The sequence below is a fragment of the Heterocephalus glaber genome, unplaced genomic scaffold, assembly GCF_053883595.1.
Source record: "Heterocephalus glaber isolate CG9 unplaced genomic scaffold, H.glaber_assembly_v1.0 deba00001564, whole genome shotgun sequence".
NCBI lineage: Eukaryota > Metazoa > Chordata > Mammalia > Rodentia > Bathyergidae > Heterocephalus > Heterocephalus glaber.
In genome coordinates this window covers 11678767-11693776 of record NW_028258351.1, presented here as the reverse complement: position 1 = coordinate 11693776, position 15010 = coordinate 11678767, and the positions used below count along the sequence as shown (strand labels likewise).

Sequence of the window (15010 nt, the reverse complement as noted above, 5' to 3'; positions counted from 1 at the left end):
AAAATACTTTTATAATTATTATTATAGTTCAGCCTAGCCCAGCCTAACACATACTAAACATACAATACTTGTAAATTGATTTGAAGGTAACTTAGAGTCAAACTGTTACATTTTAAATATTGTAAAGAATATCTGTTAGTATAGGATGTCACTAAATCTCTGGAATTAGAAAAGGCTATGGTGAAAGAGATGAACGTCTTATCCACTTATCTGTTACCTTCTTTATCCTGTAAATTTTTTTTTTTTTTTTTGGTACCGGGGACCAAACTCCAGTCCTTGCGCTTGCAGGGCAGGCAGCAGAACCACTAAGCTAAATCCCCGGCCCTTATCCTGTAAATTTTTAATCTGCATAATTATGTGGAATTTGGGTAAAGGGTGAAGCTAGGAGTCAAGTTTTAGATCAAACAGTATAAATACATGGTCAAATTTAGTAGTAAAATAATAAACATGACTGTATTTGTCACTTTCCTGTCCCTGGGACAAAATAACCAACACCCACAACTTAAACAGGGAGAAGTTTATTTTGCCTTACAGTTTCAGAGGGTTTAGCCCATGATTCTCTGGCTCCAAGGCAGAATGCGCATGGTGGAGGAGAGCTGCTCAACTCATGGAAATGAAGAAGCAGAGAGGGAAGGAGGAGCTAGGGACAACAATACACCCTTCCTAGTCATTTCCTCAGTGGCCCACCTTTTTCATCCAGGCCCCACCTCTTGTCAGCACATTCAGCTAAGAATTCATTAATGGATTAACCCATTGATGAGTATTATCACCCCCATAATCCAATAACTTTTCAAAAGCCCCACCTCTGAACACTTGAGAGTTTGGGGGGACATTTTAAGTCTAAACAATAACAAAGACCAAGAACAATAAGCATCCCAAATCACTAGAATTCATTTTATTTTCATAATAGTGGATTATCTGCTAGGTATCAGTCAAGTCTTCTCACTAAATTTTCTCTTTAATTAAGTAAGAAAGATGAATAGTTACAAATTGTCTCAAAAGCATTAATAGAGAACAAAGAGAAACTGAACTATTTCCCAAACTACATTTAAAATAAACTTCTGGGACTATATATTTAAAATCAAAAATTTGAAGACTAAAAACCCAATGAAAAATGTAATGTTTCTTTTAGATTTTATTGTATAAGAGGAATGGTTAATTATCTACCTTGGGATTTTATTTCATTTTTTGCATTTTCCACCACATGGTTGCTGGTCTCTGTTGTAGAGACATCTGGCACAGTCTGTGAACTCTTTGAAAGGAGAAAAGAAGCACCAATTTCAAAATGAGTTGCTTTTCCTCAAAGATGCATTAACTCTCACAATTAAAGGGGAATTAATATCTTTACAGGAGCTACTAAACATCCCTACTTAGTTTTTTTGAGGATTTAATGTTGTATTCTGGAAGCAAAGCAATAATCACAATTTATTGCATTCACAAGACAAAATGTTTTACTCAATATGTCGCCTCATCTGCCTATTGCTAACAAAACAACTTGCTGGAAGTATCTCAGTTGTACATTAATCCTTGAATTATACAATACTTTCTATACATACGTATCATAGTGGAATCAAACCTTTGAAAATGATCCTTTTAAGCTACTAGAATCACTTTCCATATGTGTATAGAAAAACATTTCATCTTAATTGAAGAACTTAAAGATTAATTTATGAATAATGGAAAAACAGGATATTTTAAAAACTCATATTAGTCAATTAATGTGAATCTGTTTAACTATTTTGAACTGCTTCCTTTTCAACATTGTAGTTTTTGGGGTTTTTTGTTGTTGTTGTTGTTGTTGTTGTTTTTTGGTGTCGGAGATCAAACTCAGATCCTTCCGCTTGCGCAGCAGGCGGCGAAACCACTGAGCCAAATCCCCGGCCCTCAACATTGTAGTTCTTTACCAAGATAGTATTACATTTATTTAAACACAAAATTACTTAAATTATTAACATGGAAATTACATTTCCAGCAGGGCAGTGATGTTACTCTAGAAACTGGTGGTTACTGTACTTAAATAATAATTCTGATTTTAGAAAGCAAGCTTAATTTATCTATAATTTATATAGCAAATAATTTACCTGTCTACAAGAGCTTTCTGTGACTGAAATGAATCATTTTAACAACATAAATTGGCCACTTTCCATTTATTATTTCATTTATCTTTTTGAACACCCTATTTTCCTTTTTCATAAAAATATTAATTTATCTAGTTTATTCTCCAGGATTAACATTTGATTATTCATGACAACTATACCTCAATAGGCTCTTCCACTTCAGTTGAGTCCTGTTTTTCTTTGGCTTCTTTTCCATTTTCCTGAAATGGAAACAGTGTTAGTTCAATGGTATCTAAAAGGACCTGGGAGTTATGCTAGTGTGTTATACTCTAGTATAGCAAGTTTTTTTATTTTTAAAAATTTCGTATAATGAGTAAATATCATTCCAAACAAAATTATACAAAAATGTTTATATCAATAAATTTGAACAGTTAAAACTTGTTATAATTAAGGAATGCTAACCAACTAGCAGCAGGTCACTATGATCCAACTATTATTTTGACCTTTTTTTGTACATTTCTGTAAAAATCTGATGTGGAACACTTCAATTACAAAAAGCAATGATAGAAAATGTCATTGCATTTCAATTTTCCCAAGAATGTTGAATTTCAAATCCTGCCCCCCTCCCCCCATACTGGAGCTCAAACCATGGGCCTTTGCACTGAGCTACACCCCAGGTCATTAAAAATTTTTTTTATTGTGAGACAGGGTCTCACTAAGTCCCTAAATTTCCCAGGCTGGGCTGGAACTTTTGATTCTCTTGCCTCCACCTCCCAGAGTGCTGGGATTACAGGCGTATTCCACAATATCTGACTCAAATCCTTTCATAAATGAGTAGAAATCTTTGTAGGCTAGGAACCTGAGCAGGTTTGGATTCCTCTTGGGATGTTGATTCACTTGTCTGGTCCATGGTCCATTAAAAATATCACCAAATGGTATGGGTAAGTAATACAAGGCCAGTACTAATAACAAAAACAGAAAATATTAATGAACAACAAAAAGTACCCTGAAAGCTTAAAATCTCCCTCACCCCCACCCTCACAGTACCCCAACATTCTATTGGATGGTTGGTCACAAGTTCTCAACTGCTGAACTTTTCAAACCGTACTACTGCTATTATTGTTGTTACTGACAAAAGCTAGATCAGTGTAAGCTAGTGCTCAGGAAAACAAGGAAACTCACAGTGATCATCACTGTTACCATTTTTTTAAAATCCAGCAATAATAATGCAATTAACTTTTAGTACTATTACCACCATTATTAGTTTTTGTAATAAGAGTCAAAGAAAGGGAAAGTGAAACATTGACTGCTACGTAATTCACAAGAGAAAGGTAGACAAATAATAGAATAATTTCCTTAAGAAGCATTTTTTGGTGGGGGGGGTTGGGGAGGAATATGATTTAGTTGGTTTATTTATTCATATTGAGGAATTAAAATGGATACTTACCAGATCCCCACTTCACTGTACTGCTGTGCCAAAAATCATTTGATAATTTGAGTATATATGGGCTAGGTACTGTGTAAAGAGTAAATTATGTACATGTGTCTCTGCCTCTAGGGCAATTACAATCTAGGCACTCTTTAATTTGAAATCATATGTATTTAACACTCTGGAGTATTCCTTTTCTTTTATATCAACAAAACACATATTCTAATGGAATAAACCAAAAGTTTTCCCTTTGGAAACAACAGATTCCAACACAAAAATGGCTACCTCAAATGGTTTTTAAAAGCAGTCCATAAATATTAAATATAGTGCTTCCTTTGGCAGCACATATACATAAATATTGAATATAAATTTCTGTGATAGTTCCCAACTGTATATAGACTTTGCTTATGGTATCCATTTCCTGAAATTGCTAAGAGTTTCCTTTTATTTCTTTTAAAATCTGTTTGGTTTGCATGTACTAAATACTTTCAACTCAGTAAACACTGAGCAATTGCCTTCTATATGCAGAAAGATGTTGGGGTTAAAAAGATAAGACTTATTGAAGAATTTCCAGGTTAGTGAGGAAAGACAATGCAATTCAACCTGCAAAGTACAAGAATAGAAGGACAAATTAAGTGCCACAGTACAGAAAGGAATAAGCAATTTTCTCAGGAAAAGGAAGTATTACAAAGGGTTTCCAAACTGAATTTTAGAGGACTAACAAGAAATTTTTGTCTAAGGGTGGGTATTTGAAGAATGAACAATATACTTAAGGGTATAAGAGTTCAAAAAATGAAGTGTTCATATAACTGCATAGTTATGTAGAAAACAGTGACAAAAGATGAGGCTAAGAAAGGTCATAACAGTATAAAATTTGGCACAATAGCACACCTGTAAATCTCAGCTAATTGGGAGGGTGAGACGAGAATTGTGAGTTTGAGTCCAGTTAGAGCTCAAACATAGTGAGACCCCTCAATCTAAAAAGTTATAATCAACATGTAAAGAACTAAGCATGCTAAATCAAGGAGTTTGGACTTTATTCTGTGCTTTTTAAGCAGAGGACAGATGTTATAAAATTGGTGTTTGTAGCAGGCTTCCCTAACATTCACAAGGCACTAGGTTCAATCTCCAGCATATATATGGAAAATATATATATATATATATATGTGGAAATATATATATACATATATTTCCTTAGCAACATTAGCAACATGGAGGATGAACTGGAAGTATAAAGGATTTGAGGAGCAGAGAATAAAGGTAAAAGTTGTATCTAAGGTGAATTGCTTACTGCCCCTTAGTCTAGTTTAGGCCCGGCTAGATAGTGTAAATACTCCAATTATATCCCTTCAGATTTACTTTTCTAGTACACGCAGACAGCTTCTGCCTGCAAGGCCTCAAACCCAGATAAATGTACCCTGCAAAACTATCTTTCAAACTTGATGGAGAAGTAAGATACTTTCATGATAGAGAGCACCTTAGAAACTTCATGAATATCAAACCAGCACTGCAAAAAAATTATAAACAATATCCTAGGAAAAGACAATGAGGATCACAACCTCAGGAAGCCCAGAAGAATGAATCCATTGAGCACAACAAGTAATTAAATGCAAAGGGGGAGAATCCAACAAAAACAAAAAGTCATGACAATGATAAGTCAATACATATCAGTTATAACCATCAATGTTAATGCTCTCAATTCACCAATCAAAAGATATTGACTGGCAGAATGGGTCAAGAAGCAAGATCAAAAATATGCTGCATACAAGAAACATACTTAAGGGCCAGGGATTTAGTTCAGTGGTTCCGCTGCCTGCCTTCCAAGTGCAAGAAACCAAGTTCCATCCCCAGTACCATAAAAACAAGAAACACACTTAATTCAAAAAGAAACTCATAGACTGAAAGTTAAGGAGAGGAGTGGAAAACAATACTCCATGTGACAGGAACATCAAAAAAAGCAGGAGTAACTATCCTCTTTGCAGATCAAGTGGATTTCAAATCAACACTGATTAAGAGAGACAAAGAAGGACACTACATTCTTTCAAAGGGAACAATCCAAGAGGAAGAGATGACAATCATAAATATATATGTGCCAAACAGTAGTGCGCCCAACTATGTAAAACAAATACTAATGGACATGAAACATCAAATAATTACTAATACAATAGTAGTGGGGGACCTCAATACCCCACTCTCACAAATAGATAGATCAACTAGACAAAAAATAAACAATGAAATACTAGAACTCAATCAAACTATTGAATAAATGAACTTAAGAGATGTTTACAGTGTTCTACTCCACAAAATCAGAATACACATTCTTTTCAGCTACACACAGGTCGTTCTCAAAAACAGACCACACACTTACTTATAGAACATGTTTAAGTAAGTGCAAAGGAACTGAAGTTATCCCCAGTATATTATCAGACCATAGTGTGATGAAATTGGAGAAAAATAGCAAAAGAAAACACAAAAATTTTATAAATGCATGAAAATTGAACAACACACTTCTGAATAACCAAGGGGTCACAGAGGAAATTAAAGAAGAAATCAGACAGTTCCTACAATTAAATGACAATGACAATACAACATATCAAAATCTATGAGACGAAAGAAGTTTTATGAGGGAAATTCATAGCAGTGAATACTCACATTAGGAAAACAGAGCGAGTCCAATTAAACAACCTGATGCTGAACCTCAAGCTTCTAGAAAAAGAAGAGCAGGACAAACCCAAAGCTCATACAAGGGAGGAAATTATAAAGATCAGAGCAGAAATCAATGCAATGGAGTCTAAGAGAACAATACAAAAAATTAATGAAGCCAAGAGTTCGTTCTTTGAAAGAATCAACAAAATTGATAAGCCCTTAGCCAACCTTATCAGAAAAAGGAAAGAAAAGGACCCAATCCATGCAATTACGAATGAAAGGGATGAAATTACAACGGACCCAGCAGAAATCCAGAGGATCATCAATACCTACTTTGAGAACCTATATGCCAATAAGATGGAAAACACAGAAGAAATGGACAGATCCTAGATAGGTATGAATTACCAAAGTTGAACGAAGAAGACCTAAAATTTCTAAACAACCCAGTATCAATGAAATTGAAAACATAATTAAAAACTTACCAACTAAAAAAGCCCATATCCTGATGTCTTCACTGCTGAATTCTACAAGACATTTAGGAGAAACTACTGCCACTATTGTTTAAACTCTTCAATGAAACTGAAAGGGAAGCAATACTCCCAAATTCATTCCTGGAAGCAAGCATCACCTTGATCCCCAAAGCAGAGAAAGACCCAACTGAAAAAGAGAACTATAGGCCAATCTCACTAATGAACATAGATGCAAAAATCCTTAATAAGATACTGGCAAGCAGAATGCAGAAGATCATCAAGAAGATCATACACCCTGATCAAGTGGGATTCATCCCAGGGATGCAGGGATGGTTCAATATACGAAAATCAATTAATGTAATACACTATATCAATAGAGCCAAGGACAAAAACCATATGATTATCTCCATAGACGCAGAAAAAGCATTTGACAAAATCCAACATGCATTTATGATAAAAACCCAACACAAAATTGGAATAGATGGTCTCTACCTCAAACTGATAGAAGCCATCTATGAAAAACCAACAGCCAATATCATACTAAATGGTCAAAAACTGAAATCCTTCACACTCAAATCAGGAACAAGACAAGGATGTACACTGTCAAAACTCCTGTTCAATATAGTCTTGGAAACATTAGATGCGGCAATTAGACAAAAGAAAGAAATAAAAGGAATAAAGATAGGAAATGAAGAAGTCAAATTATCATTATTTGCAGATGACATGATATTCTATATAGAAGACCCCAAGAACTCCACCAAAAGTCTTGTAGACTTAATAACCAAATTCAGTAGAGTAACTGGATACCAGGTCAACACACAAAAATCAATAGCTTTCCTCTACATGAACAACAGACTCACTGAGAGAGAAATAGGGCAAATAATTCCTTTCACAATAGCATCCAAAAAATTGAAATACCTAGGAATCAACCTAACGAAAGAAATCAAAGACCTCTTCTCTGAAAACTACAGAACTCTTAAAAGAGAGATTAAAAAGGATATCAGAAAATGGACAGACATCTCTTCCTCCTGGGTAGGAAGAATTAACATAGTGAAAATGACCATACTTACAAAACTGCTATATAGATTCAATGCAATCCCAATTGAAATTCCAGGAGCATACTTCATGGACCTTGAGAAAACAATCCAAAAATTCATTTGGAACAAGAAAAGACCCAGAATAGCAAAAGCAATTCTAGGCAACAGAGACAAGGCAGGGGGTATCACAACCCCCAACTTGAAACTATACTACAAAGCTACTGTGATAAAAACAGCATGGTACTGGCAAAGAAACAGACCTGAGGACCAGTGGAACAGATTAGAAGATGCAGAAACAACGCCAGACACACTCAGCCACCTCATCTTTGACAAAGGAGCCAAACAGCCTCACTGGAGGAAAGATAGCGTCTTTAATAAATTTTGCTGGAAATATTGGGTTTCAACTTGCCAAAAATTAAATCTAGACCTATATCTCTCACCATGCACTAAACTAAAATAAAAATGGATTAAAGATCTAAATATTAAAACAGAAACACTAAAGTGGCTGGAAGAGAGGTTAGGTAGAACTCTTGAAGACATTGGTGTAGGAAAAGATTTTATGAACAAAACCTCAGTTGCTCAAACTAGCACAAACAATCAACAAGTGGGTTCTCTTCTTATTAAAAAGCCTTCTGCACAGCAAGAGAAACTACCAACAGTGTGAAGAGACAACCCACAATGTGGGAAAAAATTTTCACCTGCTGTTCCTCAGACAAAGGTCTACTATCTCGAATCTATAAAGAATTTAAAAAAATCAGACCTCCCAAATTTAAAGACCCAATCCAAAAATGGGCATCTAAAATGAACAGACATTTCTCAGACAAAGAAGTAGAAATAGCAAATAAACATATGAAAAAATGTTCAACATCACTGGTCATTCAAGAGATGTAGATGATGGACCAGCGTGCTGTTGGTGATGCGCGCACAGTTCTCCAGGTGCAGCGCACGCACAAGTGTGGGCAGCAGAGCAGTAGGCGCGCCAGGCAGTCGTTGGTGACGTGGCTGCAGTCCGACAGCGTGACGCACGTCAGAGAATAATTCTCCTGCAGCATTGCTGATCGGGAAACACCACTGAGACGGCCCTGAAGCTCCAAGTGTAGGTGCTCCACAAGGTAGCGCATGAACTCGTGGGCGTCCTGCTGCTGCTAGCCCCTGGAAGTGAACAGATTCAGTCACAGAGAGGTTCTGCCCGTCGTGCCTCAGCCTTCACCTCACACAGCTTCTCTTCAGGAAAGAATTCTACTTAAAAATATCTACAGAAAGAGCAACAGGACTGTCCTGAAGATGATGTGAGAAGTCATCACTGGAGAGCACACTGCAAATGCAGAAGCTGGGCTAAAGGATCCTGAAGCAACCTTTCTGGATGAAGGGCCAAGGAAGGGGGACACAGTTGAAGCACAGTTTATAGGAAAAGAGAAGCAACTGTCTCTTCACAAAAATTATGGCACACTGAAGACAAATGTACCCAAATCCTAAAGACAAAGAAATGTTCAAATATAGAATCATCAAAGAAAAGGCCACTTTGCATGCACTTGCTCAGATGTGAAAAGCAAGCATTCCAAATAATGAAACAGACATCAAAGGAAACACAAGCACAAATATTTGTATAATGTCACACATGCACAAGTGACATATACGTGTGCATTATAGACTAGCAGTCCCAATACATAATCTGTAAAATGGCAAAGATCAATAAGGTGTAGCACATGCCTCTGAAGCATCCAACTTTAACATTCCAGAAAAAAACTTCCTAAAAAATACCTAGCACTGAACCAGGGATGTAGCTCAGCAGTGCTGCACCTGCCTGACAAGCACAAGGTCCTGAGTTCAATTCCCGGTACCAAAGGGGGGGGTACCTAGCACATGTTAAAATGTTAGGTAATAGTCATGTTTAAAATATCTTTAACATTGATAAACCTAAATTACTGTTTCGAGCAAAATATCTGCAAAATACACTGAGTTTTTCTTGTCCAATATCTAAAACCAATCATAGCTGAGTTTCCGTAAGACAAAAACACCAGAAAATGAAAATGACAACAGAGAACATACAATCACACATTTCTTTAGAAGACCTAATATTTAAATGTAAAATATCAACAACATATTCCTAGAGCTCTTCTCTATTTACAAATATCCCAAAAGATTATTAAAGTATTAAATGCAAAAAAAAGAGATGCAGATGAAAACAATGCTGAGATTCCACCTCACCCCAGAAAGAATGGCTCCTATCATGAAATCAACCAATAACAAATGTTGTTGGGACTGTGGGGAAAGAGGAACACTGCTCCACTGCTGGTGGGAGCGTAGACTGGTGCAACCACTGTGGAAATCAGTATGGAGATACCTCAAAGAACTAGGACTGGAAGTCCCATTTGACCCTGCTATTCCCCTGCTGGGTATCTTCCCCAAAGAACTAAAAGAATCATACCACCGTGATATATGTCCACCCATGTTCATTGCACAGTTTGTAACAGCTAAAACTTGGAAGCAGCCCAATTGCCCATCAGCTGGAGACTGGATAAAGAAAATGTGGATTTTTTAAATAAAAATGGAGTACTACTCAGCTATAAAAATGAGAAATTAGAGACATTTATAGCTAAATGGATGCACTGAGGCAATACTCTTAAGTGAAATAAATAGGACACACATGAATAAATTCTGAGTAGTTTCTCTGGTGTGATAAACTGAAAGTGTAAATAAGGACTAAATGTATAATAGGTAATGTGAAATAGGAAGAAAAGGGGCAAAGGGGAAGGGGAAAGGGGAGGGGTATGGAAAAGGAAAGAAGGGAATGGAATTAATATAAGAAATGAAAAAATGCAAACAAAGTCTTTGTAAATGGGGAGGGATGGTGGGATTGAAGGAGGGCGGGGGAATGGGGAAAAAATCAGAACCAGGAGAGATTATAAAAAGGTGCAAATTTCCAGTGATGAATGTCATTATATTGTATACCTAAAATGTACCAATATAATTAATTTTAAAAAAAGAAATTCATGACCACCAAATCAGCACTCCAGAAAATCATCAAGGATGTTAGAAAGAGACAATGAAACCAACAATGCCAAAAAATCTAATAGAATGAATATACCAGGCAGTGTGAGCAGTTACACAGAAAGGGGAAGGAAAAAAAGGAAGTCAGCAACAGGAAAATAAAGCAATGATAGCGGTAAGTCAATACCTTTCAGTAATAACTCTCAATGTGAATGCTCTCAATTCCCCAATCAAAAGACACATATTGGCAGAATGGCTCAAGAAACAAAACTCAATGATATGCAATATGCAAGAAACACATTTGTTTCAAAAAGAAATTCACAGATTAAAAATCAAAGGATGTAAAGCATTATTCCATGCAACAGGAGCCAGGAAAAAAAAAAAAAAAAAGCAAGAGTAGCAATCCTAATGTTAGATAAAGTGAATTTCAAGCCAAGTCTGATCAGAAGAGACACAGAAGGTGACTACATATTGCTTAAGGGAACAATTAAACAGGAAGAGATATCAATTATAAACATATATGCACCAAACACCAGTGTTCCCAACTTCATAAAACAAACACTAATGGACATAAAAAATCAGATAAATACCAACACAATTATAATGGGGGACCTCAGTATCCTACTGTCACAAATAGATCTACTATCTACTAGACAAAAAAATCCACAAAGAAATATCAAACTTGAATCAAACCTTTGAACAAATGGACTTGATAAATATCTAGAGTGTTCCACCCAACAATCACATAAAACACATTTTTCTCAGCAGCACGTGAGACTTTCTCCAAAGTAAACCAAATGCTAGGCCATGAAGCAAGTTTAAGTAAATGCAAAAAAATCAAAATTATACCATCCATATTATCAGATCATAGTGCAATGAAACTAGATCTCAATAGCAAAAGAAATCACAGAAGTTACACAAATATATGGAAACTAAACAAAGCTGTCTTAAATAATCAATGGGTCACAGAAAAAATTAAAGAAGAAATTATACAGTTCCTAGAATCAAATGATAATGCCAGCACAACATACTAGAATTTGTTGGACACAAAGAAAAGGGAAGTCCTAAAAGGGAAGTTTATAGCTGTGAATGCCCATATCAAAAAAAAAAAAAGAGTGACTCCAAAATAAATAATCTAATGATATACCTTAAGGCCCTAGAAAAAGAAGAACAATCCAAATTGAGAAATAGTACAAGGAAGGAAATTATGAAGATCAGAGCAAAAATTAATGAAATTGAGACTAAAAAAGTACAAAGAATCAATGATTCAAAGACCTAGTTCTTTGAAAGAATAAACAAAATAGACAAATCCCTAGCCAATATTTCCATGAATAAATAAATAAATAAATAAGAAAGAAAAAAAGAAAGACCTAAATAAATGCAATTAGAAATGAAAAAAGGTGAAATCACATTGGACTCTGCCAAAATCATTAGTAACTACTTCAAGAACCTATACTCTATAAAATGGAGAATTCAGAAAAAATGGATAGATTCCTAAGTGCATATAAACTACCAAAGCTGAACCAAGAAGATATAAAAATCCTGAATAAATATTAGGCAATGAAATTGAACAAGTAATTAAAAAAACTAACAACTAAAAGAAAGCTTAGGTCTTGATGGATTTACTGCCAATTTCTACAAAATCTTTAGAGATCTAATGCCAATACTTCTCAAACTGTTTAATGAAATCAAAAGGGAAGAAGTCCTCCCAACGTCATTCTTGGAAGCTAGCATAACCCTGATTCCAAAATCAGAATAGGTCATAACCAAAAAAGAACACAGTTGCAAAAATCCTCAAAAAGATAGTGGCAAATAGAATGCAATAAATTATCATACACCATCACCAAGTGGGATTTATCCTAGGGATGCAGAAATGGTTCAACATACTCAAATCAATAAATGTAATACACTACATAAACAGAAACAAAACAGCATGGTATTGGCAACACACACACACACACACACTCAGTGGGTTGATGGAACAGAATACAGGGTACAGAAATAACTCGGCACATTCAGCTACTGGATCTTTGACAAAGAGGCCAAAAACTTAAACTGGAAGAAAGCCTCTTTTTTCTTTTCAAACAAGAAGTTTATTTAAACAACAAGACACTTGACTTAAAGGGAAAACTATCTAGGATTCTTTTTCTTTTAAAGAGTAATTTACTCCTACATAAAGACAGATTGCCCTACATGTAACAGCTACGTACAAAAAAGTTATAAAAATTGTCCTTGGTTTTACAATGATAAATGAAAAACATTAAAATTCTCCAATCAAACAAGGTATGCAAGGATTTTTACGTTGTTGTCTTTTCTGTTAAAACAGTGAGAGCAAAATAACTTACTGGAATATAAAGATAAGAGCTGATGAGCATGCCACTAATGGAGAGATGGAATTATTTTCACAGAACCAGTATCTCCCCATCCCGTCTCCATCTGAGGTCAATCAAAAGATATTGTTGGCCATTTAGTAAAAAAAAAAAAAAGCGATATGCTTGTCCACATACACCAGATACTTTATGTACAATAAAGGAATGGGGAAGGGGTAAATGAAGAATAGAGAAAACTATACTGTAGTAGTCAGGATGTGGTGGAACCAAATTGCAGTTTTCTAATTGAGAATGTATTCTTGGTCTGTAAGAACAGAGTTCTGGAGTAGAGTTGTTGCAGGTTCCCTTTTTAGTAGACACCTCCTGTCTGCTGCTGGAACACATCAATTGTATCTTCGTCCTCCATTTCCAACTGTGCAGGTGTGTCTGTTTCATTGATTGGCTGTCCATCAAATCGGAATCTGATCTGCCTCATCAACAAACCCTGTCGTTCACAATAGGCTTTCATTAGTTTACTAAGTGGTGTATACCTCTTAATCTTAAACTGCACCACAGAACCATCCCGCCCCGCCACCTTCAAATTAATATGATCATTGTTCTCAGTCTTGACTCCTTCCTTGGGCTTTTCATCAGCCATAGCGAGCGCCCAAGTCTTCTCAGCTGCCACTTGACAAAAGAGGTACCAGGTCCGCACCAAATGAGCACACAAGCAGCTCCAGGAGCGGCAGAAGGAGGCCAAAAGCCTCTTTAATAAATGATGCTGAGAAAACTAGTCATCCACATTCAGGATAATGAACCTGATCCACATCTCTCACTAAGTACTAAACTAAAATCAAAATGCATCAAAGAACTAAATGTTAAAACAGAAACACCTAACCTGATAGAAGATAAAATAGGTAAAACTCTTGAAGACATAGGTGGGGCAAGGACTTTCTGAATAGAACTGCAATTTCACAAGAAATAATACCAAGAATCGACAAAAGGGATCATATTAAATTAAAAAGCTTCTCCACAGCAAGGAAACCACCAAGAGAATGAAGAGACAATTTACAGACTGGGAAGATTTTTTTGCCAGCTATTCCTTAGACAGAGTACTATTATTTAGAATATATAAAGAACTGAAAAAAATCAGACCCCCCAAATTTAAAGACCCAATCAAAAGATGGGCATCTGAAATGAATGGACACTGCTCAGAAGTACAAATGGCCAATGAATACATGAAAAAAAGTTCACATTGAATGGCCATTAGAGAAATGCAAATTAAAACAACACTGAGATTCCATCTTACTCCAGCAAGAATGGCTACCATAAAGAAATCAATAATAAATGTTTGTTGTGGGAAATAAGGAGTCCTTCCACATTTTTGGTGGGAATGGAAATCAGTATGGAGATTCCTTAAAAAACTATAACTAAAAATTTCATTTAACTGAGCTATTCCCCTTCTAGGTATCTACCAAAAGAATTAAAGACATTATGTTACAGTGATGCATGTATACTCATATTCATAGCAGCACAATTCACAATAGCTAAATCTTGAAAGTGGCCTATAGCCGATCAACAGATCAGACAAAGAAATGTGTATTTATACACAATGTAGTACTAGTCTGCCATAAAGAAGGATAAATGTGAGTTATTTGTAGGAAAATGATGTACCTTGAGACCATAATGTTAAAAGAGAAATAAATCAGGGCTGGGGATTTAGCACAGTGGTTCCACCACCTGCCTCGTAAACACAAGGACCCGAGTTCGATCCCTGGTATCAAAACAAAACAAAACTTGTAAGAAATAAATCATACCCATAAGTTTAAATATCATATTGTTTCTCTTATCCAAGAGACCCAAATATAAATAAAGAGCAAAAAAAAAAAAAAAGTAATAGGAAAAAAAGAGAAAGTTTCCTAGAGGTATTCTTGGTTTATTAATCAAAATATTGTGATTTTATTTCTGCATTTTTGTAATGTTTTGTGTAGTATTTGACAGCTTTTTAAAAATGCATAGGGCCAGGGATTTAGCTCAGTGGTGCCGCCACCTGTCTCACAAGCACAAGGTT

The 15010-nt window shown here is 35.6% G+C and overlaps 1 protein-coding gene and 1 pseudogene across 1 annotated transcript in view; both read right to left on the bottom strand.

Moving 5' to 3' along the window:
- Efcab5 (EF-hand calcium binding domain 5) overlaps positions 1 to 15010 on the bottom strand; it is a 151186-nt gene that overhangs the window by 122522 nt on the left and 13654 nt on the right. Inside the window, 2 exon segments of the mRNA XM_087192040.1 lie at positions 1168 to 1252; positions 2258 to 2301. Coding sequence (XP_087048166.1) covers positions 1168 to 1252; positions 2258 to 2301 — 129 coding nt within the window.
- Positions 13285 to 13612, bottom strand: LOC101703415 (small ubiquitin-related modifier 2 pseudogene; annotated as a pseudogene).